Here is a 24,548-nt window from a genome sequence, read left to right as displayed (position 1 = left end):
CGCTTGAACCTAGGAGGTGGAGGATGCAGTGAGTCAAGATCAAGCCACTGCACTCTAGCCTGGGTGACAGAGTGAGACTCCATCTCGAAAAATAAAAATAAATAAATGGAAGAGACAGAAGTCCTGGAGTCCATGGGGAGGCTGATTAGCTCAGAGAAAACAGCAGCTACTATGCACAAAAAGCCTCTTCCAAGTGAAATCTAACCTGGACACCCCCATCCCACACACACCCAAGACATCCATGACTTTCCAAAGGGCATGGACTTCTCCTCAAGCCATACGGCAGCTGGCAATATTCAAACACCATCCCTGCTGAATCCAAGGTAAGATGCTTGATACTGACATGCCCAGGTCACATTCGCTCTGAAATTTCTAGTGCATTTAACTGGTTTCTATTTCCCGGGTCTCCCAATTCCCAGGGAGCACTATCACATAGTTTCAGGATCCAATGTCTAACTCCCAAGAGACTGCACTGCGTCCAAAGAATGTGCATTCAGGCTGAGCACAAGGCTTATTTTAATCCTGGCAGTTATTGCCCTGAATTTCTTTGGACAAGTTCAAATCCTGCTGCATTCTCATGTCAATATCATGAAACAGTTTGTGCCACTGTTTGGTTATTAAACGCTCTAAGTTCCCTCTGAGAGAATATCAACGAAGAATCCATTTAATACATTCTGCCACAATCACAAATCACAAATGGTAAGCACATTCTTCCCCTCACCCTCGCTGGCCTTATTTAGTGGGTTTCTCAAGTCGTTCACCCTCAAGAAACATCACAGGTAATACTGGGGACAAGAAGCCAGAGTACTCTCACCAGACGTTGCAAAGTGATTAATATGCATCCTTCAGTGCACCACAGTCAGAAGCAGAGAGAAGCCCAGAAGGAAAGGCAGGCAGTGAAATGAGATGCCGTTTCCAGGATTCCTCTGTGCAATTTACAGACGGTAAGGAGACGACAAGGAGGAGGGCAAGACGGTTCCTCTAACAAGATCTCAGTAATCTTTCTGGGGAGTCTGTGGTAGGCAGAATCCTAACAGATAGCCCCCAAGATTCCAGGCCCTTGGTAAATACACACCTTTTCCCTGCTATTCAACACTCACAGAACACGAATCTAGCTACTATTGAGAAGGGATTTTAATTTAGCTACTATTGGGAAGGGACTGTCACCCAGGCTGGAGTACAGTGGCAAGTGCAGTGGCTAGCGTCTGGGATATCTTAAAACTTCCCTTTCTATCTCCTACCCTCTTTACCCCTAACCTCCCAATCAGTTGACCTTAAGATAGAACTCAGCAGGGCGTGGTGGCTCATGCCTGTAAGCCTGGCACTTTGGGAGGCCAAGGCTGGTGAATCACTTGAGGTCAGGAGTTCGAGACCAGCCTGGCCAACATGGTGAAGTCTCATCTCTACTAAAAAATACAAACATTAGCCAGGCATGGTGGCAGGCGCCTGTAACCCAGCTACTCAGGAGGCTGATGCAGGAGAATCACTTGACCCTGGGAGACGGAGGTTGCAGTGAGCTGAGACGTGCCATTGCACTACAGCTTCTGCAATAAAGCAAGGCTCGGTCTCAAAAAAAAAAAAAAAGAAAGAAAAACCTCAAATATCCACCAGTGGAGGAACAGATAAACAAAATGTGGTATAGACATATAATGGAATATTATTTAGCCTTAAAAGGGAAGGAAATTCTGATACATGCTATAACATGGATGAAGCTTGGAAACATGCTAAGTGGAGTATTCCAGATGCAAAAGGACAAATATTATATGATTCCACCTAAAGCAGATGAATTCATAGAAACAAAAAGTAGAATGGAGGTTGCCAAGGTCTAGGGGAAGTAGAGAATGGGGAGTTACTGTTTAATGGGTACAGAGCTCCTATTTGGGATGATGAAAAGTTAGAGGACAGGGAGATTAGATTGAGAGACTGAGTCTCATCAGCCCCTTTAAATCTACATCTAGATGTCAGAGACAGGAAGTCAGAGATTAAAAGGGTGAGAGATTCAACATGAAGATTTTCATTGCTGGATGCAAAGACAGAAGGACACGGCAAGGACCTGAGAGAGCATGTAGGAGCTGAGAGTGCCTGGACTTCTGACCTACAGAACTGTGAGCTAATAAATGGACGTTGTTTCAAGATGCTAAATCTGGGACAGGCGCAGTGGCTCACACCTGTAATCCCAGCACTTTGGGAGGCCGAGGCACGTGGACCACCTGAAGTCAGGAGTTCGAGAGCAGCCTGGCCAACGTGGCGAAAATCCATTTCTACCAAATATACAAAAATTAGCCAGGCGTGATGGGGCATGCACCTGTAGTCCCAGCTGCTCGGGAGGCTGAGGTAGGAGGACTGCTTGAACCTAGGAGGTGGAGGCTGCATGCAGTGAGCTGAGATCTTGCCAGTGCACTCCAGCCTGGCTGACAGAGCAAGACTCTGTCTCAAAAACACAAAACAAAACAAAAACGGCAAATAAAGTATCATAACTCATCCATATCAGGGAAAGTTATTTTAAAAAAAAAGAAAAAACAGGCCGGGCGCGGTGGCTCAAGCCTGTAATCCCAGCACTTTGGGAGGCCGAGACGGGTGGATCACGAGGTCAGAAGATCGAGACCATCCTGGCGAACACGGTGAAACCCCGTCTCTACTAAAAAAAAAAAATACAAAAAAAACTAGCCGGGCGAGATGGCGGGCGCCTGTAGTCCCAGTTACTTGGGAGGCTGAGGCAGGAGAATGGCGTAAACCCGGGAGGCGGAGCTTGCAGTGAGCTGAGATCCGGCCACTGCACTCCAGCCCGGGCGACAGAGCGAGACTCCGTCTCAAAAAAAAAAAAAAAAAAAAAAAGAAAAAACACCACCACAGCACCACCTACGTGATTTTCCCTACTACTACCCTAGAAAAAACAGGTTACCACCATGTTTGCAGAAGCACACTGAGGAAGGTTACACTAAGCTGTCCCAAAGAAGGCATGGAGAAAGGGAACACTGAGACGGGGAAGTGAAAACAACCTCACCAGAGAAAGTTAGTGCTTTGTGGGGGAAAGGAGTCTGCAATCCAATTCCTCTCCACCCTCAGCACACCAGGTGGGGAATTCTAGACATCAGTCAAGAACCACAGGACTGTGGGATTTTTGTATGATCCACTGCAAGTGAGGAGGGGAAGCCCTGCAACGACGAAGATAGAATTTCCCATCAGTCTGAAGAAAGGTGCCTGCTGCAGATTAAAGACAGGTTAGAGATGTAAAGTGGCATTTTATATCCTCTTACAGACTAAAATTTAAATTGGCTACTTACAAACATATATATAATATATATATTATATATCTCATATATTACTTTCATATATCTTATATAATATATATATGTTTTATATATATATATTGTTTGTTTTGTTTTTTGACATGGAGTCTTGCTCTGTCATCCAGGCTGGAGCGCAGTGGCACGATCTTGGCTCACTGCAACCTCCGCCTCCTGGGATCACACCATTTTCCTGCTTCAGCCTCCCGAGTAGCTGGGACTACAGGTGCCCACCACCATGCCTGGCTAATTTTTCGTATTTTTAGTAGAGACGGGGTTTCACCGTATTAGCCAGGATGGTCTCGATCTCCTGACTTCGTGATCCACCCGCCTCAGCCTCCCAAAGTACTGGGATTACAGGCATGAGTCACTGCACCCGGTCTGTTTTTTCGTTTGTTTTTTGAGACGGAGTTTCGCTCTTGTTGCCCAGGCTGGAGGGCAACGGCGTTATCTCAGCTCACTGCAACCTCCACCTCCCAGGTTCAAGAGATTCTCCTGCCTCAGCCTCCCAAGTAGCTGCGATTACAGGCATGTGACACCACACCCGGTTCATTTTGTATTTTTAGTAGAGACACGGTTTCACCATGTTTCCCAGGCTGGTCTCAAACTCCTGACCTAAGGTGATCGCCGCCTCGGCCTCCCAAAGTGCTGTGATTACAGGCGTGCACCACCACGCCTGGTCCTATACATATATGTTTAAGAAAAACACTGAAGAGGCCAGGCATGGTGGCTCACACCTGTAATCCCAGCACTTTAGGAGGCCGAGGCAGGTGGATCACTTGAAGTCGGTTCAACACCAGCCTGGCCAACATGGTGAAACCCTGTCTCTAGTAAAAATACAAAAATTAGCTGGGTGTGGTGACATACCTGTAATCCTAGCTGCTCGGGGGCAGAGGCAGAAGAATCCCATGAACGCAGGAGGCAGAGGTTACAGCGAGCTGAATTCACACCACTGCACTCCAGCCTGGGTGACAGAGTGAGAGTTGGTCTCAAAAAAAAAAAAAGAAAGAAAAACACTGAAGAAAACATATCAAAATGTTTAAAAGTAGTTGCTCCTAAATATGTTAATTTGCCTGGTTACCCTACGTTATATTCATAAATCATAACATAATTTTGTACCAAATAAAGACACACAAATTGTCCATTTGCAATAAACTTTTGTGTGTGTACGTGAGACTCTGTCACACAGGCTGGAGTACAACGGCATGATCTCAGCTCACTGCAGCCTCAAGCTCCCGGATTCAAATGATACTTCCCGAGTGCACAGCACCATCCCCAACTAATTTTTGTGGGGTTTTTGGGGGTTTGCTTGAGACAGGGTCTCAATTTTTTGCCCAGGCTGGAGTGCAATGGCTCAGTCTCAGCTCACTGCAACCTCCGCCTCCTGGGTTCAAGTGATCCTCTCACCTCAGCCTCCCAAATAGCTGGGACCACCGGTGCATGCCACACCCAGCTAGTTTTTTGTATTTTTGGTAGAGATGGGATTTCACCATGTTGCCCAGGCTGGTCTAGAACTCCTTTCCCCATTGTTAATTTTTGTCGACTTTGTCAAAGATCAGGTGGTTGTAGGCATGTAGCTTTATTTCTGTGTTCTTTATTCTGTTCCATTGATCTATATGTCTAGTTTTATAGCAGTACCACGCTGTTTGAGTTACCACAGACTTGTAGTATAACTAAAAGGCAGGCAATGTGATACCTACAGATTTGTCATTTCACTTAATTCTATTATCTTCTAAGTCCCAAGATATACCTCCTCTAAGAAGCTCTCCTAGGGACCTCTAAGAAGGTTCCACCTTTTCCAAAAGCACTTTCTCTGCCCCTCTGTCACAGAACTTGCCAAAACTTCTTTGTGTTTAGTTATTGCCATACACATTTTTCTTCTCCTACTAGCTGATGAGCCCCTGCTGAGCACAGTCTGTTTCATTTCTCCCAGAGCACCCAGCAAGGTGCTTTGTACACAGAGGTGCTCTGTAAAAATCTGTAGTATGAAAGATGGTTGCGACTGGGCGTTGTGGTACACACCTATAATCCCAGGACTTTGGGAAGCCAAGGCAGGAGGATCGCTTGGAGCCCAGGAGTTCGAGACCAGCCTGGACAACATGGTAAAACCACATCACTTAAAAAAAAATAAGGCTGGGCGCACACCTGTAATCCCAGCACTTTGGGAGGCCGAGGCGGGCAGATCACGAGGTCAGGAGATCGACACCATCCTGGCTAACAAAGTGAAACCCCGTCTCTACTAAAAATACAAAAATTAGCCAGGCGTGGTGGCGGGCACCTGTAGTCCCAGCTACTTGGGAGACTGAGACAGGAGAATGGCGTGAACCCAGGAGGTGGAGCATGCAGTGAGCAGAGATTGCGCCACTGCACTCAAACCTGGGTGACAGAGCGAGACTCCGTCTCAAAAAAAAAAAAACAACAACAACATTAGCCAGGAAGGGTGTCGCTCACTTGTAGTCCCAGCTACTTGGGGAGCTGAGGGGGAAGGACCGCTTAAGCCCGAGAGGTTAAGGCTGCAGTGAGCCATGTTCACACCACTGCACTCCTGGCTGAATGACAAAGCAAGACCCTGTCTCAAAAAAAAAAAAAAAAGCCAAAAAAAAGATGGTAGGTCAGAACCAGGTCAAAATCAGGGTCCTTCCAGCTCACAATGTGCCAAGGTGTTCCTTGACGTCTCTGAGAATATTTTTGGTGGTCTCTCTTGATGATTCCCCTTAATAATTTATCACCCATGAGTTTATCTGAACTTTTAAAGTTCATTTGTTTCGTTAATACCTCCTAGGATAATGCACTTCAATAGCTCACTGCCTGCCGTGTGAGACATTCTATTAGAATAATGTGATGAACAAAATTTAGTTTCTGACAGGGGTCCCAAAAAAAGAGAAAAAAAAAGACTTGTGTACCTTACCCATACACTTCATACTATAAAATTTTCATCACTCTTCCTTCCTTTCTTCCTCCTTTCCTTTCCTGTCCTTTCCTTTCTTCCTTCCTGCCTTCCTTTCTTTTTCTTTTTTCTCTTTCTCTTTTATTTTTCTGAGATGGCGCTTTGCTCTGTCGCCCAGGCTGGAGTGCAGTGGTGCGATCTTGGCTCACTGCAACCTCCACCTCCTGGGTTCAAGCAGTTCTCCTGCCTCAGCCTCCTGAGTAGCTGGGATTACAGGCACCTGCCACCATGCCTGGCTAATGTTGTTTGTATTTTTAGTAGAGGTGGGGTTTCACCATGTTGGCCAGGCTGGTCTTGAACTCCTGACCTCAAGTGATCCACCTGCCTGGGCCTCCCAAAGTGCTGGGATTACAGGTGTGAGCCACCGGGCCCAGCCTCTCTCTCAAAGAGAGAGTCTCACTCTGTCACCCAGGCTGGGGTGCAGTGGCACTCACTGTAACCCCAAACCTCTGGGCTCAAGTGATTCCCCTGCCTCAGCCTCCCAAGTAACTGGGACTACAGGTGCACACCACTGCACCTGGCTAATTTTACAATTTTGTGTAGAGATGGGGAGTCACTATGTTGCCCAGGCTAGTGTTGAACTCCTGGGCTCAAGCAATCTTTCTGCCTCGGCCTCAGCCTCCCAAGTGGCTGGGCTTATGGGCATGTGCCACCATACACAGCCAAACTCTTGCTTTTCCATAATGAAAAGTCCTCCTCAACTGTAGGAAAACAAACTTATTATCCAGGACTGCTCTCTATCAAAACAGCCATCTTTATACAGAAGAGAATGAAGTTCTTCTTAGGAGCCTTTGTTCCTACAAATGCAAGAAGGATGGTGACTTTTGGCACACTTAACACTTTAGGAATTACATGCCCTTTATGAAATGAAAATTGATGGTGATATTTGATACTTATTCTCTTGGAGAAAATAAAATTAACAATTTGGAAAAGTCAAGCTAACTAATGGCTAATGAAGGAAACCAATCCCATGAGACTCTATTAGACTACATATACAAATTGCTGCTGTCCTTGTTTAAAAAATTTCTTGGTGAGCCAACTTCCAAAGGCAGCTGTGTTCTGAAGCATTTGGTTTCAGCAATCCAAAGCAACAAATCACAATTTATCAAAAAGAGGAAAAATTCTGCCCTTCCTCCAGACATAAAATGGACACAGCCTAGTGCAGCAGGAAGGATGTACATGGGCTTTGCAGTCAGAACTCGATTAAAACTCACATCTAGGCCGGGCATGGTGGCTCATGCCTGTAATCCCAGCACTTTGGGAGGCCGAGGCAGGTAGATCACTTGAGGTCAGGAGTTTGAGACCAGCCTGGCCAACATGGCTACTAAAAATACAAAAATTAGCCAGCTGTGGTGGCACACACCTGTAATCCCAACTACGCAGGAGGCTGAGGCACAAGATTCACTTGAACCTGGGAGATGGAGCTTGCAGTGAGCCAAGATGGAGCCACTGCATTCCAGCCTGGGTGACAGAGGGAGACTTTGTCTCAAAAAAAAAAAAAAAAAAAAAAAAAGGGTTTTACAGACTAAAGCTACAAACTAAAAACCATTGATTATTAAAAGGGTCTGACCATTTCAGAGGACGAGATCCAATTTCTATTTAAATTAGATATTGGCCGGGCCCCGTGGCTCACACCTGTAAATCCCAGCACTTTGGGAGGCTGAGGTAGGCGGATCACCTGAATCTGAGCTCAGGAGTTTGAGACCAGCCTGACCAACATGGAGAAACCCCATCTCTACTAAAAACACAAAAAATGAGCCAGGCGTGGTAGTGCATGCCTGTAATCCCAGCTACTCGGGAGGCTGAGGCAGGAGAATCGCTTGAACCCGGGAGGTGGATGTTGCAGGGAGCCGAGATTGCGCCACTGCACTCCAGCCTGAGCAACGAGAGAGAAACTTCATCTCAAAAAACAAAGAATTAGGTATGAACACTGCTGCCAAAGCTGGTTTGCTTTGTTTTGTTTTTTAGATGGGGGCGCGTGGCGGAGGGTCTCTATCACCCCGGATGGACAGCAGTGGCGTCGCAGCCTCAAACTCCTGGACTCAAGCAATCCTCCTGCCTCAGCCTCGCCTCCTGAGTAAACGGTACCACAGGCACAAGCCATCATGCTCAACTAAGTTTTTCATTTTCCGTAGGGATGGGGTCTCACTCTGTTGCCCAGGCTAGTCTCGAACCCCTGGGCTCAAGTGATCCACCAGCCCTGACCTCTCAAAGTGCGGGATTACAGGCGTGAGCCACCATGCTTGGCCCAATACTGTTTCTGAGCCATCCTTGTCTAATACTCACTACACGTTACCTATCGGAGACTCTGGTTCACACGCCCAGCAATAGGGGTGTTGCTCAGCCAGGCACGGTGGCTCATGCCTGTAATCCCAGCATTTTGGGAGGCCGAGGCGAGCGGATCATGAGGTCAGGAAATTGAGATCATCCTGGCTAACACGGTGAAAACCCGTCTCTACTAAAAATACAAAAAATTAGCCGGGCGTGGTAGCAGGCACCTGTAGTCCCAGCTACTCGGGAGGCTGCAGCAGGAGAATGGCATGAACCTGGGAGGAAGAGGTTGCAGTGAGCCGAGATCATGCCACTGCACTCCAGCCTGGGCGACAGAGCAAGACTCCACCTAAAAAAAAAAAAAAAAAAAAAAAAAAATACGGGTGTTGCTCAGGAACTCTTCCCTTCTAAATGAGAACATTCTTTGAATGTCATGGTGGATTGCAAAATAAAAAACTAATTAATTCAGCTAGGTGCAGTGGCTCACACCTATAATCGCAGCACTTTGGGAGGCTGAGGCAGGCAGATCACTTGAGGTCAAGAGTTCAAGACAAGCCTGTCCAACATGGTGAAACCGTCTCCACTAAAATACAAAAACTGGCCAGGCGCGGTGGCTCACGCCTGTAATCCTAGCACTCTGGGAGGCTGAGGCGGGTGGATCACCTGAGGTCAAGAGTTCAAGACCAGCCTGGCCAACATTGGTGAAACCTTGTCTCTACTAAAAATACAAAAATTAGCTGGGCGTGGTGGCAGGTGCCTGTAATCCCAGCTACTGAGGAGGCTGAGGCAGGAGAATTGCTTGAACCCAGGAGGTGGAGCTTGCAGTGAGCTGAGATTGTGCCACTGCACTCCAACCTGGGACAAAAGCAAGACTCTGTCTCAAAAAAAAAGAAAAAAATTAATTGACTAATGAAATTTAATTAAATGGGAACATTCTCACTTTCCCAGAAACTAAAATGGCACGCACTAGGTACTACTAGGTACATCACCTAATCTTTCTGAGGCGCACGCTCCTCATCTGCAAAATGACAGGGCAGGTGAGAGGACTATTCTGTCAAGCCAAGCATCTTGCTTCCTTAGGCCAGTTTTCTAATTTAATAATGATAGTAATTCACATTTATCAACCACTTAACATATACTGACCACTATGCTAGGTGCTCCACACTGATACTGTCATTTAATCCTCACAGCCAGTCCACAAGGTAGTATGCAGAAAAGAGTTGGCACAGCAGGCCTGAGGCTACTACCCTTGCAAGGCCTGCTTGCAAGGGTGGCTCTTGGCTGGTATCTAGAACTTGGATTTTGGGAGCATTCCACTGCTCCTTAACTGGTAAGAGAGGCTCCCTGTGCCTCAACTGCATGTACAAACGATGTGGTTTACACTGAGTGCCTGCTTTCCTTCGGAAGGTCTGGAATTTTGGTACTGGTTAAGGCAGAGGGTGCCAACATGACCAGCCCCAAATAGAAACTGTGGGTACTGAGTCCCTAGTGAACTTCCTTGGTACAGAACGTCTCTCACACATTGTTCCAGTTACATGCGGGAGGAATTAAGCATATCCTGTGTGCCTCTACAGTGAGCGGACTCTGGGAAGCTTCGGCGTGGTTTCCTTCTCACCTCATGCCATTTGCCTTTTCCCTTTGATTCTGCATTGTGTCCTTCTGCTGTAATATGTCATAACTGCAAATACGACCGTGAATCCTCCTTGCAAGTCACTGAGCCTGGCGTGGCCTGGGGAACCCCCAACACAAGGAGGCACTATTATCCTTGTTTTATGAACAAAGAAACTCAGTCGGGCGCTGAGTCTCACACCTGTAATCCCAGCACTTTGGGACGCCAAGGTGGGCGGATCACCTGAGGTCAGGAGTTCAAGACCAGCCTGGCCAACATGGTGATACCCCGTCTTTACTAAAAATACAAAAATTAGCCAGGCGTGGCAGCACCCACCTGTAATCCCAGCTACTCAGGAGGCTGAGACAGGAGAAGCGCTTGAACTCAGGAGGTGGAGGATGCAGCAAGCCATGATCGTACCACTGCACTCCAGCCTAGGAGACAGAGCAAGACTCTGACTCAAAAATAAAAATAAAAATAAAATAAAAACACAGGGCTGGGCGCAGTGGCTCATGCCTGTAATTCCAGCACTTTGGGAGGTCAAGGAGGGTGGATCACCTGAGGTCAGGAGTTCGAGACTAGCCTGGCTAGTGAACCCCCGTCTGTACTAAAAATACAAAAAAGTAGCCAGATGTGATGGCGGGCGTAATCCCAGTTACCTGGGAGGCTGAGGCAGGAGAACTGCTAGAACCCAGGAGGCAGAGGTTGCACTGAGCTAAGATCATGCCACTGCACTCCAGCCTGGGCAGTAAGAGTGAAACTCCGTCTCAAAAAAAAATAAAGGTGGCCGGGCGCGGTGGATCAAGCCTGTAATCCCAGCACTTTGGGAGGCCGAGATGGGCGGATCACGAGGTCAGGAGATCGAGACCATCCTGGCTAACACGGTGAAACCCCGTCTCTACTAAGAAATACAAAAAATAGCCGGGCGAGGTGGCAGCGCCTGTAGTCCCAGCTACTCAGGAGGCTGAGGCCAGAGAATGGCGTGAACCCGGGAGGCGGAGCTTGCAGTGAGCTGAGATCCGGCCACTGCACTCCAGCCTCGGGGACAGCGCGAGACTCCGTCGCTCCCCAAAAAAAAAAAAAAAAAAAAAAAATTTTAAAAGAAAAACTGAAGCTTAGAAAGGAAGTAACTTGCCCAAGATCACATGGAAGACAGGTGGCATAACCTAAATCCTAACAGAGTCTGGCATCAAATCCTTAATCTCTTTGCTATTCTCTCCTCCCATTCATCACCACATCTTGATATTAAGTTTTCCAGAAAAAAAAAAAAATAGGCAAGGTGCAGTGGCTCACGCCTGTGATCACAGCACTTTGGGAGGCTGAGGTGGAAGGATCACTTAAGCTCAGGAGTTTGAGACCAGCCTGGGCAACACAGTGAGACCCCATCTCGATTTTAAAATACATATATATAAATTTTTTAATAAAGAAAAAATAATTCAAAGCATACATATTAATAGTCACACCAAAAAGTCCTACTCTGCCCCTCCATCTCTATAGTTTTTCAAAATGAACATTGTATGAAACTAGAAAAGTAGGAACCAAAGTTGGATTGCTCCAGAAAAACATATGGATTATCAATTATTTATAATTTTGCTCCTAGCCAAAGAATTTCTTGAGCTGCGTTTTTTTATTTTAGTTTTTATTAGAGTAAAACCCAGTCCTCAATCTTTATGCTTGTGGAAAAGCTGTTGTAATACTGAGACGAATAAATCACCAACCATTATTAGGTCAGCAGAAAAGTATACTTTCTGCTGAGATGATTCATTTTCAATTTCAAGGTAACAGAAAATATTGGGGAATATCTTTATGAACCTAGGATATGAACGTTTTTCTTTTTTTTTCTTTTCTTTTTTTTCGTTTGAGACGCAGCCTCACCCTGTCGCTCAGGCTGGAGTGCAATGGCACAATCTCGGCTCACTGAACCTCTGCCTTTTGGGTTCAAGCAATTCTCCTGCCTCAGCCTCCCGAGTAGCTGGAACTACATGTGTCCACCACCACATCTGGCTAATTTTTTGTATTTTTAGTAGAGAGTGTTAGCCAGGATGGTCTCGATCTTCTGACCTTGTGATCGGCCCACCTCGGCCTCCCAAAGTGCTGGGATTACAGATGTGAGCCACCAAGCCCGGCCCAAACATTTTTCTTAAGAAGACTGAAAAGGAATTTGGGAGGCCATGGTGGGTGGATCATTTGAGCCCAGGACTTCGAGACCAGCCTGGCCAACGTGGCAAAACCTTCTCTCTACAAAAAATACAAACATTAGCCCAGTGTGGTGGTGTGTGCCTGTAGTCCCAACTACTTAAGAGGCTAAGGCAGGAGGATCACTTGAGCCCAGGAGGCAGAGGTTGCAGTGATTCAAGATCATGGCACTCCAGCCTGGGCAACAGTGTGAGACCCTGTCTCAAAACAAAAACAACAACAACAAGACTGAAAAAGTACAATCCATTAATTTAACTGCATTAAAACTAAAGTTCTGTTCATCAAAAGACAGCACATAGCTGGGAGCGGTAGCTCACAAACACAGACCCAGTTACTTGGGAGGCTGAAGCAGGATCATTTGAGACCAGGAGTTCAAGGAGACAGTGTGCTACAATTGCGCCTGTGAATAGGCACTCCAGCCACAGTAACAGCGAGACCACATCTCAAAAAAAAAAAATTTTAAATTAAAAAAAATTTTTAAATACCATAAAAAGAATGAAAAGGCAAGCTACAACCTGGGAGAATGGATTTACAACACATATAACCATGCAGAACTAGAATCCAGAAAAATGTTTACACTCTTCTTAATCTATAAGAAAGAGACAATGCGGCTAGGCGTGGTGGCTCACACCTGTAATCCCAGCACTCTGGGAGGCCGAGGCAGGCGGATCACGAGGTCAGGAGATCCAGACCATCCTGGCTAACATGGTGAAACCCCATCTCTACTAAAAATACAAAAAAAAATTAGCCGGGCGTGGGGGCGGGCACCTGTAGTCCCAGCTACTCGGGAGGCTGAGGCAGGAGAATGGCGTGAACCGAGGAGGCAGAGGTTGCAGTGAGCTGAGATCGCGCTACTGCACTCCAGCCTGGGCCACAGAGCGAGACTCTGTCTCAAAAAAAAAAAAAAAAAAAGAGACAATGATATTTTTAAAAGGGCACAAGACATAAACAGGTATTTCATAGAAGAAACACAAATTGTCTGGGTGTGGTGGCATGTGCCTGTAATCTCAGCTACTTCACAGGCTGAGACATGAGAAATGCTTGAACCTGAGAGGCAGAGGTTGCAGTGAGCCGAGATCGTGCCACCGCACTCCAGGCTGGGGGACACAGTGATACTCTGTCTCAAAGAAAAAAAAAAATTGCCAATTATACATATAAAAAATATTCCCTTGGGCACAGTGACTCACACCTGTAATCCCAGCACTTTGGGAGAACGAGACAGGTGGATCACTTCAGGTCAGGAGTTTGAGACCAGCCTGGCCAACATGTTGAAAGTCCATCTCTACTAAAAATATAAAAAATTTGCCGGGCATGATGGTATACACCTGTAATCCCAGCTACTTGGGAGGCTGAGGTGCAAGAATCACTTGTACTCCAGCCTGGGTGACAGAGCCAGACTGTGTCTTAAAAAAAAAAAAAAAAAAAAAATTCACCTTCATCAGTAATCAGGGAAATACAAATTAAACTAAAAAATGACAGGCTATTTACCAAATACGTGAAAAATCAGTACAATATAAGAACGAGAGTTTGATGTGGGCAAGAAATTCTGTTTTGTTTACTGCTTTATTTATGGTGCCTAACATACAGTAGACTCTGAATAAACATCTGATGAGAAGATAAGAAATGTAAAGTCAGATAATACCAAGTGTTGGTGAGGATACAGACCAACGGGAACTCTTCAAGCATTGCTGCTGGGAGTATAAAATTTCAACCACTTTGGAAAACAACTTTACATTTTTTGATAAGGCTAAAGAATATACACATCCTGGCTGGGCACGGTGGCTCAGGCCTGTAATTCTAGCACTTAGGGAGGCTGAGGTGGGGGGATTGCATGAGCTTAGGAGTTTGTGACTAGCCTGGGCGACATGGCAAAACCCCATCTCTACTAAAATCTCATCTCTACCAACAATACAAAAAATTAGCCAGGCATGGTGGCACATGCCTGTAGTCCCAGCTACTTGGGAGGCTGACGCAGAAGAATTGCTTGAACCTGAGAACGGAGGTTGCAGTGAGCTGAGATCAGGCCACTGCACTCCAGCTGCGGCAACAGAGCAAAACTCTGTCTCAAAAAAAAAAAAAAACAAAGAGTATACACATCTCATCATCCAGCAATTGTACTCCTGTATAAATACCATGTTCATAGAATCATCACCTATGATTTAAAATAGAAAATAACTCAAATGTTCAGTAAGAGGGACAAATCAATTGTGGCACATTCATACAATGGAATACTACTTTACACTACTTTTTGTTTTTGTTGTTTTTTACGGAGGCAGAGTCTCAATCTGTCGCCCAGGCTGGAGTGCAGTAGCACGATCTCGGCTCACTGCAACCTCCGCCTCCCTGGTTCGAGCGATTCTCCTGCCTCAGCCTCCCGAGCAGCTGGGATTACAGTCGTAAACCACCGCGCCGGCCTTGATTTCTAATATTCCCCAATAAAAGGAACCAGGGCTCCTTAGAGAAGCGACTTTTAGGACTGGGGCAGGAAATATATAAGATCAAAGTTGAGCATCGTACAGTGCCAGAAAGTAAAAACTAAACAAAATGACAATGATGAAGGTGTCAAAGGAATACAAGAGCCAACTGAAAAAGCTCCTGATGGTAAAAGCTGGAACAATTTCAGTATCAAAATTAAGTTATACTGGATTATAATACAAAGTATAAAATAAATTTCTCTAAGTTCATACTGATATAAACAAATGACTGAATAAGTAAATAAATAAGAGAGATTAACTCCCCACTCTTCAAGTATGGGCTACATTTGGAGACTGTCTTCCAAAGACAGAAAAAGGGCAAAAAGAGTCTGTTTACAGTACAGAAACCTGACAAACACTACCTCGGCCAGGTGCTCAACATAACACCAGCAGTGACATGTCATATTCATAACCCCTGACATGGTGTGGTAAGACTGGGCACTTTATCTCCAGGGTCTTCATCCCAAAATCTATAATTTTGATCTACTCATGGGAAAACATCAGACAAACCCCAACTGAGGAACGTTCTACAAAACACCTGACTGGTACTCCTTAAAACTGTCAAAGTCATCAAAAACAAGGAAAGCCAGGTGCAATGGCTCACATCTGTAATCTCAGCACTTTGGGAGGCCGAAGGAGGTGGATCACCTGAGGTCAGGAGTTCCAGACCAGCCTGCCCAACATGGCGAAACCCAGTCTCTACTAAAAATACAAAAAATTAACCGGGTGTGACGGCACGCACCTGTAATCCCAGCTACTCAAGAGGCTGAGGCAGGAGAATCGCTTGAACCCAGGAGGCAGAGGTTGCGGTGAGCCGAGATGGAGCCACTGCACTCCAGCCTGGGCAACAAGAGTGAAACTCTGTCTCAAAAAAAAAAAAAAAAAAAACTGGAGACACCTAAATACTTTTTCCTAATTCCTGCTAGAATTCTTGGTTGACATAATCATAATTTTTTTTTTTTTTTGGAGACAGTCTCTCTCTGTCACCCAGGCTGGAGTGCAGTGGCACAATCTCAGCTTACTGCAACCTCTGCCTCCTGGGTTCAAGCGACTCTCTTGCCTCAGCCTCCCAAGCAACTGGGACTACAGGTGACCACCACCACACTCGGCAAATTTTTTGTATTTTTAGTAGAGACACAGTTTCACCATGTTGCCCAGGCTGGTCTTAAACTCCTGATCTCAGGTGATCCACTGGCCTCGGCCTCCCAAAGTGCTGGGGTTACAGGCGTGAGCCACCATGAACAGCCGACATCATTGGTTTTTAAAATTTATTCATTCAACAAATATTTGTTGAGCACCTGCTCCATCCTAAGTACTATTCTAGGCAGCAGGGACACAGGAGCCAAAAATACAAGGTCTCCATCCTCCCACAGCTTATACTGTGGTAGAAGAAAAGTGAAATAAATAGGAGCAATGTGATACAAGAAATAATCTGAGAAGCATGCAAAGACCAGGACACAAAATAGTCCAAAATAAGGAATTTATATTTTATTCTCAGTGCAATAGAATGCCACTGAAGGATCTTCTTTGAGGGGGATATGAAAATGTATGTTTAAAAAATTGGCCTTGATACTTATAGCTACTTATAGCAGCTTTCTTCAGTCACTAAAAATTGGAAAAAAACTAAATGCCCATAAACAAGTGAATGAATACACAAATTGCAGTCTATCTATACACTGGAACACTACTCAGCAAGGAGAAGGAATGGACTAACTGATAGGTTCAACAACAAGAATGAATCTCAAAAGCACTAGGCTAAGCAAAAGAAGCCAGGTCGGGTGGTGGCTCATGCTTGTAATCCCAAAACTTTGGGAGGCCAAGGTGGGAGGGTTGTGTGAGGTCAGGAGTTCAAGACCAGCCTGGACATCAAGAGCCAGATACCAGCCCCATAAAAATTTTCTAAAAATTAGCCAGGCCTGGCCAGGCACAGTGGCTCACGCCTGTAATCCCAGCACTTTGGGAGGCTAAAGTGGGTGGATCACAAGGTCAGGAGTTCAAGACCAGCCTGGAAAAGACGGTGAAATCCCGTCTCTACTAAAAATACAAACAGCCGGGTATGGTGGTGGGCACCTGTAATCCCAGCTACTAGAGAGGCTAAGGCAGAGAATCGCTTGAACCCAGGAGGCAGAGGTTGCAGTGAGCCAAGATCATGCCACTGCACTCCAGCCTGGCGACAGAGCGAGACTCCGTCTCAAAAAAAAAAAAAAAAAGAGCTAGGCCTGGTAGCACATGCCTGTCATCCCAGTTATTCAGGAGGCTGAGATGGGAGGACACTTGAGCCCAGGAGCTGGAGGCTGCACTGAGCAAGGACTGTGCAACTGCACTCCAGCCTGGACAATTGAGGAAGATTCTGTCCCTTCAAAAAACAAAACAAAACAAAAATGAGAGTCAGATTCAAAAGGCTACACATCATATCACATGATTCCATTTGTTACAGAAATCCCATCAGTAGCTGCCAGAGATAAGCGGGGGAGACTGAGTACACAGAGGCACCAAGGAACTCTTTGGAGTGATGGAAACATTCTACATCATGACTACGGCAGTGGTTACATGACTACATCCATTTATCAAAACCCAACAGCCTCTACAATTATACCTGCATAAACTTGGATTTAAAAAAAAGAAAAAATCACTCTGGCTATACGGAAGATAAAATGGAAGAGGGAAATGCTAGCGTGCGGGAAGAGTTTTCTCCAAGTATGTTCAGCTGCTTTGGACATACGGAGCTCCATTTTCTCGCAGACCCTGAAGTGGAGACACGAAGTAGGCAGCTGGCGTGCGTCTGCGGTTCTTCTCTTCAACACAGGAGCCATCCGCCGCAGCGCTTTTGCACATATCATTAGGTTAGCCTTGGAATTGCACATTCCAGCATCTTACCTTTCCTTGAGAGTGAAAACTAATCTCCACACTTCTCAGTACTCCGAACTGTACTTTCCAATGTCATAGCCACTAGCCACAGTGACTATTTAAATGGCAATTAAAATGTCATAAAATTGAAAATACATCTGTCACACATTAGCCCCATTTCCATCATCACTAGAAGTTGTACAAAACAGTATTGCTCTGGAAGATTACCTCTTAGTTGTGTATTTGTTTGTGTGTGCGTGTGTTTTTTTTGTTTGTTTGTTTTTTCGGAGACAGAGTCTTGCTCTTGTCGCCCAGGCTGGAGTGCAGTGGCACAATCTCAGCTCACTGCAACCTCCGCCTCCCAGCTTCAAGCGATTCCTCTGCCTCAGCCTCCTGAGTAGCTAGGATTACAGGCACCCACCACCACACCCGGCTAATTTTTGTTATTTTAGTAGAGATGGGGTTTCACCATATTGGCCAGGCTGGTCTCGAACTCCTAACCTCGTGATCCGCCTGCCTCGGCCTCCCAAAGTGCTGGGATTACAGGTGTGAGCCATCACACCTGGCTTTTTTTTTTTTCAGAAAGAGCTTCACCCTTGTCACCCAAGCTGGAGAGCAATGGCGTGATCTCAGCTCACTGCAACCTCCGCCTCCCGGGCTCAAGCAATTCTCCTCCCTCAGCCTCCCGAGTATCTGGGATGACAGGCATGCGCCACCACGCCCGCTTAATTTTTTTTGTATTTTTAGTAGAAACAGGCCTTCACCATGATAGCCAGGATGATCTCGACTCCTGACCTCAGGTGATCCGCCTGCCTTGGCCTCCCAAAATGGTGGGACTACAGGCATGAGCCACCACGCCCGGCCTAAGTTTTCTTATGGTGTTAACACTCATTGATGCCAGGAACCACTTCACAGTAGTTGCCAAGCAGCACAGGCTGTTCATTATTAATTAGTGACAGGAATATCCCAAAGCATTGTTTTATAAAGTAAATGGCCCTTTTATAATCTATAAAAAACACTTTCACACTTCAGACTGGGGTTTTCCTTTGAAAAATCTAAAAGTCTTCTCTTTTTTTTTTGAGACAGAGTTTCGCCCTTGTTGCCCAGGCTGGAGTGCAATGGTGCGATCTCGGCTCGCTGCAACCTCCGCCTCCCACGTTCAAGCGATTCTCCTGCCTCAGCCTCCCAAGTAGCTGGAATTACAGGCACCCGCCACCATGCCTGGCTAATTTTTGTATTTTTAGTAGAGACGGGGTTTCACGATGTTGGCCAGGCTGGTCTCAAACTCCTGACCTCAGGTGATCCACCTGCGTTGGCCTCCCAAAGTGCCAGCATTACAGGCATGAGCCCACGCCCAGCCAAAAAATCTAAAAGTTTTAATTTTTAAAAATTATTTTCAGACCAGGCGCAATGGCTCACATCTGTAATGCAGCACTTTGGGAGGCTGAGGCAGGCAGATCACTTCAGGTAAGGAGTTCGAGACCAGTTCGAGACCAGCCTGGTCAACATGGCGAAACCCCATCTCTACTAAAAATATAAAAATTAGCCAGGTGTGGTGGGGCACACCTGTAATCCCAGCTACTCAGGAGGCAGGAGAAGCACTTGAACTCAGGAAGCAGAGGTGGCAGCAAGCCAAGATCACGCCACTGCATTCCAGCCTGGGTAACAGAGTGAGACTCCGTCTCAAAAATAAAAAAAATATAAATTTTTAGGCCAAGGTGGGAGGATCACTTGAGCTCAGGCATCTGAGACCAGCCTGAGCAACAAGGTAAAGCCCCATCTCTACAGAAAAACACACAAAAAATTGCAAGGCCTGGTGGTGTGCATCTGTATTCACAGCTACTCAGGAGACTGAGGTGGGAAGATCACTTGATACCATAAGGTTGAGGCTGGCCGGGCGCGGTGGCTCACGCCTGTAATCCCAGCACTTTGGGAGGCCGAGGCAGGTGGATCGCGGGGTCAGGAGATGGAGACCATCCTGGCTAGCACGGTGAAACCCCATCTCTACTAAAAAATATGAAAAATTAGCTGGGCGTGGTGGCAGGTGCCTACAGTCCCAGTACAGTGGTGAAATCTTGGCTTACTGCAACTTCTGCCTCCCAGGTTCAAGCAATTCTCCTGCCTCAGCCTCCCAAGTAGCTGGGATTATAGGTGCGCACCACCAAGGCTGGCTAATTTTTGTATCTTTAGTAGAGACGGGGTTTCACCATGTTGGCCAGACTGGTCTGAAACTCCTGACCTCAGGTGATCTGCCCACCTCAACCTCCCGAAGTGATGGGATTACAGGTGTGAGCCACCACGCCTGGCCATATATGTATATTTTTTAGGCCAGGCATGGTGGCTCAGGCCTGTAATCCCAGCACTTTGGGAGGCTGCAGCAGAATCGCTTGAACCCAGGAGCTCAAGACCACCTGGGAAAGATACAGAGGCCCTATTTCTATTTAAAAAAAAAAAAAAAAAAAAAAGCAAAATGAAAGAAATTTTTATATTTTAATTAAAAATTTTTAATAAAATTATTATTTAAAAGATGTAGAGTGTTTTGAAAAGTTTATTGTTTCTATTCAGAAAGGCATTATGAAGAGTTTTAACTTTTTCTTTCTACATTAACAAAATAGTTAATAAAATGGGTTCCTGCCCCTTCCAGTCACCACCAGAATCACCCACAAAACCATGCTAATTCACATAAAGAGGAAATCTTGTAAACAGAGAAATCAGAACCAAAAAAAACAGAAACTCCCATAAGCCAGTAAAATTACCCAATTTACTTTGTTCGCTTACTATGACAACTGCTGTTGAGATTTAATTATTTGCTACAACTTCATAGCATCCTAATATATGTGTCATCACTCTCTCTGCAGGTCTCTTCAATTACATCTCTATAAAGAGGCAGGGGTGAGACTACCTGGGTTTCTGTGAGAATTAAAGGGTTTGCAGATTAGTAGCTTCCAAATTAGCAGGCTTAGAGGCATGATACACGATTCTATTTTATCCTAGTCCCCAGTGAAAGCAATTCACAAGAAAGGAAACAGGAATACAGTTCCTTTTCCCTAGGAGTCTGGCGCCTCCCTAGGGAGAGCAGGACTCATGGAGACTCCGTGCTGACAGTACTTGGAGATCCTTAATCCAAATGCTACTGCTCAAATTCTCAGTGGAGGCTACTGATCAGAGGGCACCACAGAGCAAACTGGTAGGTAGCTCCTCCACTCACTCATCCTCTGGCAAAAGATAGAATGGGGTTTTGGAAAGAAGAAACCACACCACCCACTTGTACTAATCCAGATCTCCTTCAGTATGAATCACCTGTGCCTGGCACAGTATATACCTGATGGGAGCTCAGTAAATCCTTGTTGAATAAATAAGTGGATAAAAGTGTGGCACACAGAAGGTATTCGATAAATATTAGTTGAATAAATGAAGAGAATGGCCAGGCACAGTGGCTCACACCTGTAATCCTAACATTTTGGGAGGCCAAAGTGCGAGGATTGCCTGAGGCCAGGAGTTCAAGACCAACCTGGGCAATACAGAGAGACCCTGTCTCTACAAAAAATAAGTAAATAGGCCAGGGGTAGTGGCTCACACTTGTAATCCCAGCACTTTGGGAGGCCAAGGAAGGCAGATCACTTGAGGCCAGGAGTTCAAGACCAGCCTGGCCAACATAGTGAAAGCCCATCTCTACAAAAAATACAAAAATTAGCCGGGCATGGTGGCACGCACCTGTAATCCCGGCTACTCGGGAGGATGAGACACAAGAATCATTTGAACCTGGGAGGCAGAGGTTGCAGTGAACCAAGATCATGCCACTACACTACAGCCTGGGTCATAGAGCGAGACTCTGTCTCAAAAAAAAAAAAAAAAAAAAAAAAGGTAAATAAATTGAAAGAGAATCTCTTTCAATTTCAAATAAATTGAAAATTGAAGAGAATTACCAAGACACTGTCCTAGGTACTGGGGAAGAGCGGATGTATATGAGAGGTTCAAAGCTACCCACTATGAGTAAAGCAGTCTAATGAGCTAAACCAGGGCTCTGGGGTCAGATCCGGCATCCAAAACCCAATGGCATTGGCCACATTATAGGAAGCCTTAGCCAAGTCACTGGGATCCACTTCTGGAAAAAAAGAATAACACCTACTTACCTTGCATGGTTATTGTATGAATCAGAAAAAGATGTAGATAAAGCGCCTCGAAGGAGGCCTGGCATATGGAAGACATGGCAAAGAAAAACGATAAAACTCTCTAGTAAGTGCAAACATTTATTGAGGGTTACCACGCACACTTCACTGTATCACACATCCTAAACACACGACCACATAAAATCTTCACTCGAGGCTGTGCTCAGTGGATCACACCTGTAATCCCGACACTTTGGGAGGCTGAGGCAGGGGGGTCGCTTGAGTTCAGGAGTTCCATATCAGCCTGGACAACATAGGAAGACCCCGTCTCTACAAAAAAATGAAAAATTTAGCCGGAAGTGGTGGCGTGCGCCTGCAGTCCCAGCTACTGGGGAGGCTGAGGTGGGAGGATAGTTTGAGCGCGTGAGGTCAAGGCTGAACTGAGCAGTGATTCGCGCCTCAGCACTCAAGCCTGGGTGACAGAGCGAGACCCTGTCTCAAATAAAATAAAATAGAAAATTAAAAAATAAAATCTTTAGGCCAGTCTTGTAAGTATGACGATCTCCCTTCTACAGGTGAGAAAACTAACTTGTAGGGAGTAATGACAGGGTAGGGGCTGCGGGATTCGAACTCGGGCAACACGTGCAGTGTCGCTCCTATCCACTACACGGTATTTTCCACTCTAATGGCATTAAGACCCACTTAATCCCGTAGACACTGCAACAGGCACTTTGCAAACACTGTTTCAACCAATTCACCCCTACAGGGTTAAAAGTCCACGCAGCTGAAGCTCTAAGGAGTCTCGCGACTTGCCTGAAGTCGCCAAAAGCGGCTAAGGGCCTCGGGGAGCCGTCACTCCCTCGCTCCGCACCCTGATCATGGGAAGCCTCCCCTCAGCACTCACGGTGCGCAGTCTCTGCCTCAGTGTCCCAAGGCAGACCCCACTCCCCTACCCGCGTGGAAAGCCCCGAAACTCCGTCCGTGCCCGCCCCGATTGCCCCCGATGGTCTTCTTCCCTCTCCCGCCCGGTCTAAGAGGTCGGGTCAGCCCGCCCACCTCCTCAGTTCGGGGCCGAGGGTCTCCCCGTAGCCCCCGGGACGGAAGCAGCCGCGTGGGGGAGGGGAAGAGGGGAGGACGCATGCCCAGACGGCTCCACTCGGCCTCCAGCTCACCTGGGAGTCACGAAACTCTACAACCACGTTCTCGCTGCTCCATCGCGCCGCCATCTCTCCCGCCCGGCCACCGCGGCCCCAGGACGGCACCCTCCCACCCCGCCGTTCCCAGTATCCCGGGACCGTGCGCCCGACACAGCCGGAGAATCAGCCCCAACACGCCCCGTACCCCGGTTGCTCCTGAACGCAAGCCATTGGTTGACCCAAGCACAGGCTCCGCCCCTTCCTGGCTCCTCCAATTGCTGCACCTCGCCTGCCACAAACAGGCACGCCCCCGCTCACTTCCGTCACTCGGTTTGAGTCACCAAAGCTCCTCGCAGTTGCGGGCACTCCCCCTACCGCGAGCTCTGCCGGGAGTTGTAGTCCAAGCTGGAGCAAGCGTGGGTGACCCGGGAAGGGCTCGCAGGTTTGGGTTTGGGTGAGGTGAGGTTCCTGTTGTCCTCACTAGCTCCTCGCTGGAGTCCCCAGCATTCGTTCAGCCCCAGTCTACAAATCAAAATCAACGTTCGGGGCGACGCCTGTAATCCCAGCACTTTGGGAGGCCTAGGTCAGGAGTTCAAGACCAGCCTAACCAATAAGGTGAAACCACGTCCCTACTAAAAATACAAAAATTATAGCCGGGCGCGGTGGCAAGCACCTGTAATCCCAGCTACTCCGGAGGCTGAGGCAGGAGAATCACTTGAACTCGGAGGGCGGAAGTTGCAGTGAGCCGAGATCACGCCACTGCACTCCAGCCTGGGCAACAGAGTGAGACTCGTCTCAAAAAAAAAAAAAAAAAAACAAATTAGCCGGGTGCGGTGGCGGGCGCCTGTAATCCCAGCTACTCGGGGGGCTGGGGCAGGAGAATAGCTTGAACCAGGGAGGCAGAGATTGCAGTGAGCCGAGATCACGCCATTGTACTCCAGCCTGGGTGACAACAGCGAGACTCCGTCTGGGGGAAAAAAAAAAAAAATCAACGTTCGTGCAAACAGAATATACCTCTTTTCCTTATGCCTATCCCGATTCCCATGGAGATATTTAAAAGTTTGAATGTGCAATTTATTGTTTCATACAATACAGCAGCGCCTCCCGTAACAATGAAGGTAGATTTAATTGTGAGAATCCAGCTGTTTTCTTGATCCAATGCTCTACCTCTGAGCTATACCCCCTCTAGCAATCCAGCTCTATTTTATTTTTATTTTTTTTTCTTTTCTTTTTTTTGAGACGTAGTCTCGCTTAGTCGCCCAGGCTGGAGTGCAGTGGCGCGATCTCCGCTCACTGCAAGCTCCGCCTCCCGGGTTCACGCCATTCTCCTGGCTCAGCCTCCAGAGTAGCTGGGACTACAAGCGGCCGCCACTATGCCTGGCTAATTTGTTTGTATTTTTAGTAGAGACGGGGTTTCACCGTGTGAGCCAGGATGGTCTGGATCTCCTGACCTCGTGATCCACCCGTCTCGGCCTCCCAAAGTGCTGGGATTACAGGCGTGAGCCACCGCGCCCGGCCACTATTTTCTAATAAGCCTAACATTAAAACAGATTTGCCAGAATTTTTTGTTTTGTTTTGGAAAATATGGTTCTTTTTCATTTTAAAAGGTATTCATGTGAATTAATGTTTAAATGAAATAATGAATAAATATATTTTTTAAATTCTGTATACT

General features: G+C 46.6%; 1 protein-coding gene across 10 annotated transcripts in view; it reads right to left on the bottom strand.

Annotated features, from left to right (window-relative positions):
- WDR59 (WD repeat domain 59) overlaps positions 1-23,090 on the bottom strand; it is a 115,698-nt gene extending 92,608 nt beyond the window's left edge. For 8 of the 10 annotated variants that reach the window (XM_017953562.3, XM_021932177.2, XM_009196856.4 and 5 more), the window contains exon 1: positions 22,913-23,090. In XM_017953562.3, the coding sequence (XP_017809051.2) occupies positions 22,913-22,966 (54 nt within the window). In that variant the 5' untranslated portion in view covers positions 22,967-23,090. The remainder of the gene's footprint in view (positions 1-22,912) is intronic. The other 2 variants (XM_021932175.2, XM_021932176.2) reach the window with 1 other exon arrangement.
- Positions 23,091-24,548: the final 1,458 nt, after the last annotated feature.

The sequence above is a fragment of the Papio anubis genome, chromosome 18, assembly GCF_008728515.1.
Source record: "Papio anubis isolate 15944 chromosome 18, Panubis1.0, whole genome shotgun sequence".
In the NCBI taxonomy this organism is placed as follows: Eukaryota; Metazoa; Chordata; class Mammalia; order Primates; family Cercopithecidae; genus Papio; species Papio anubis.
This window is presented reverse-complemented; position numbering and strand designations above follow the sequence as displayed.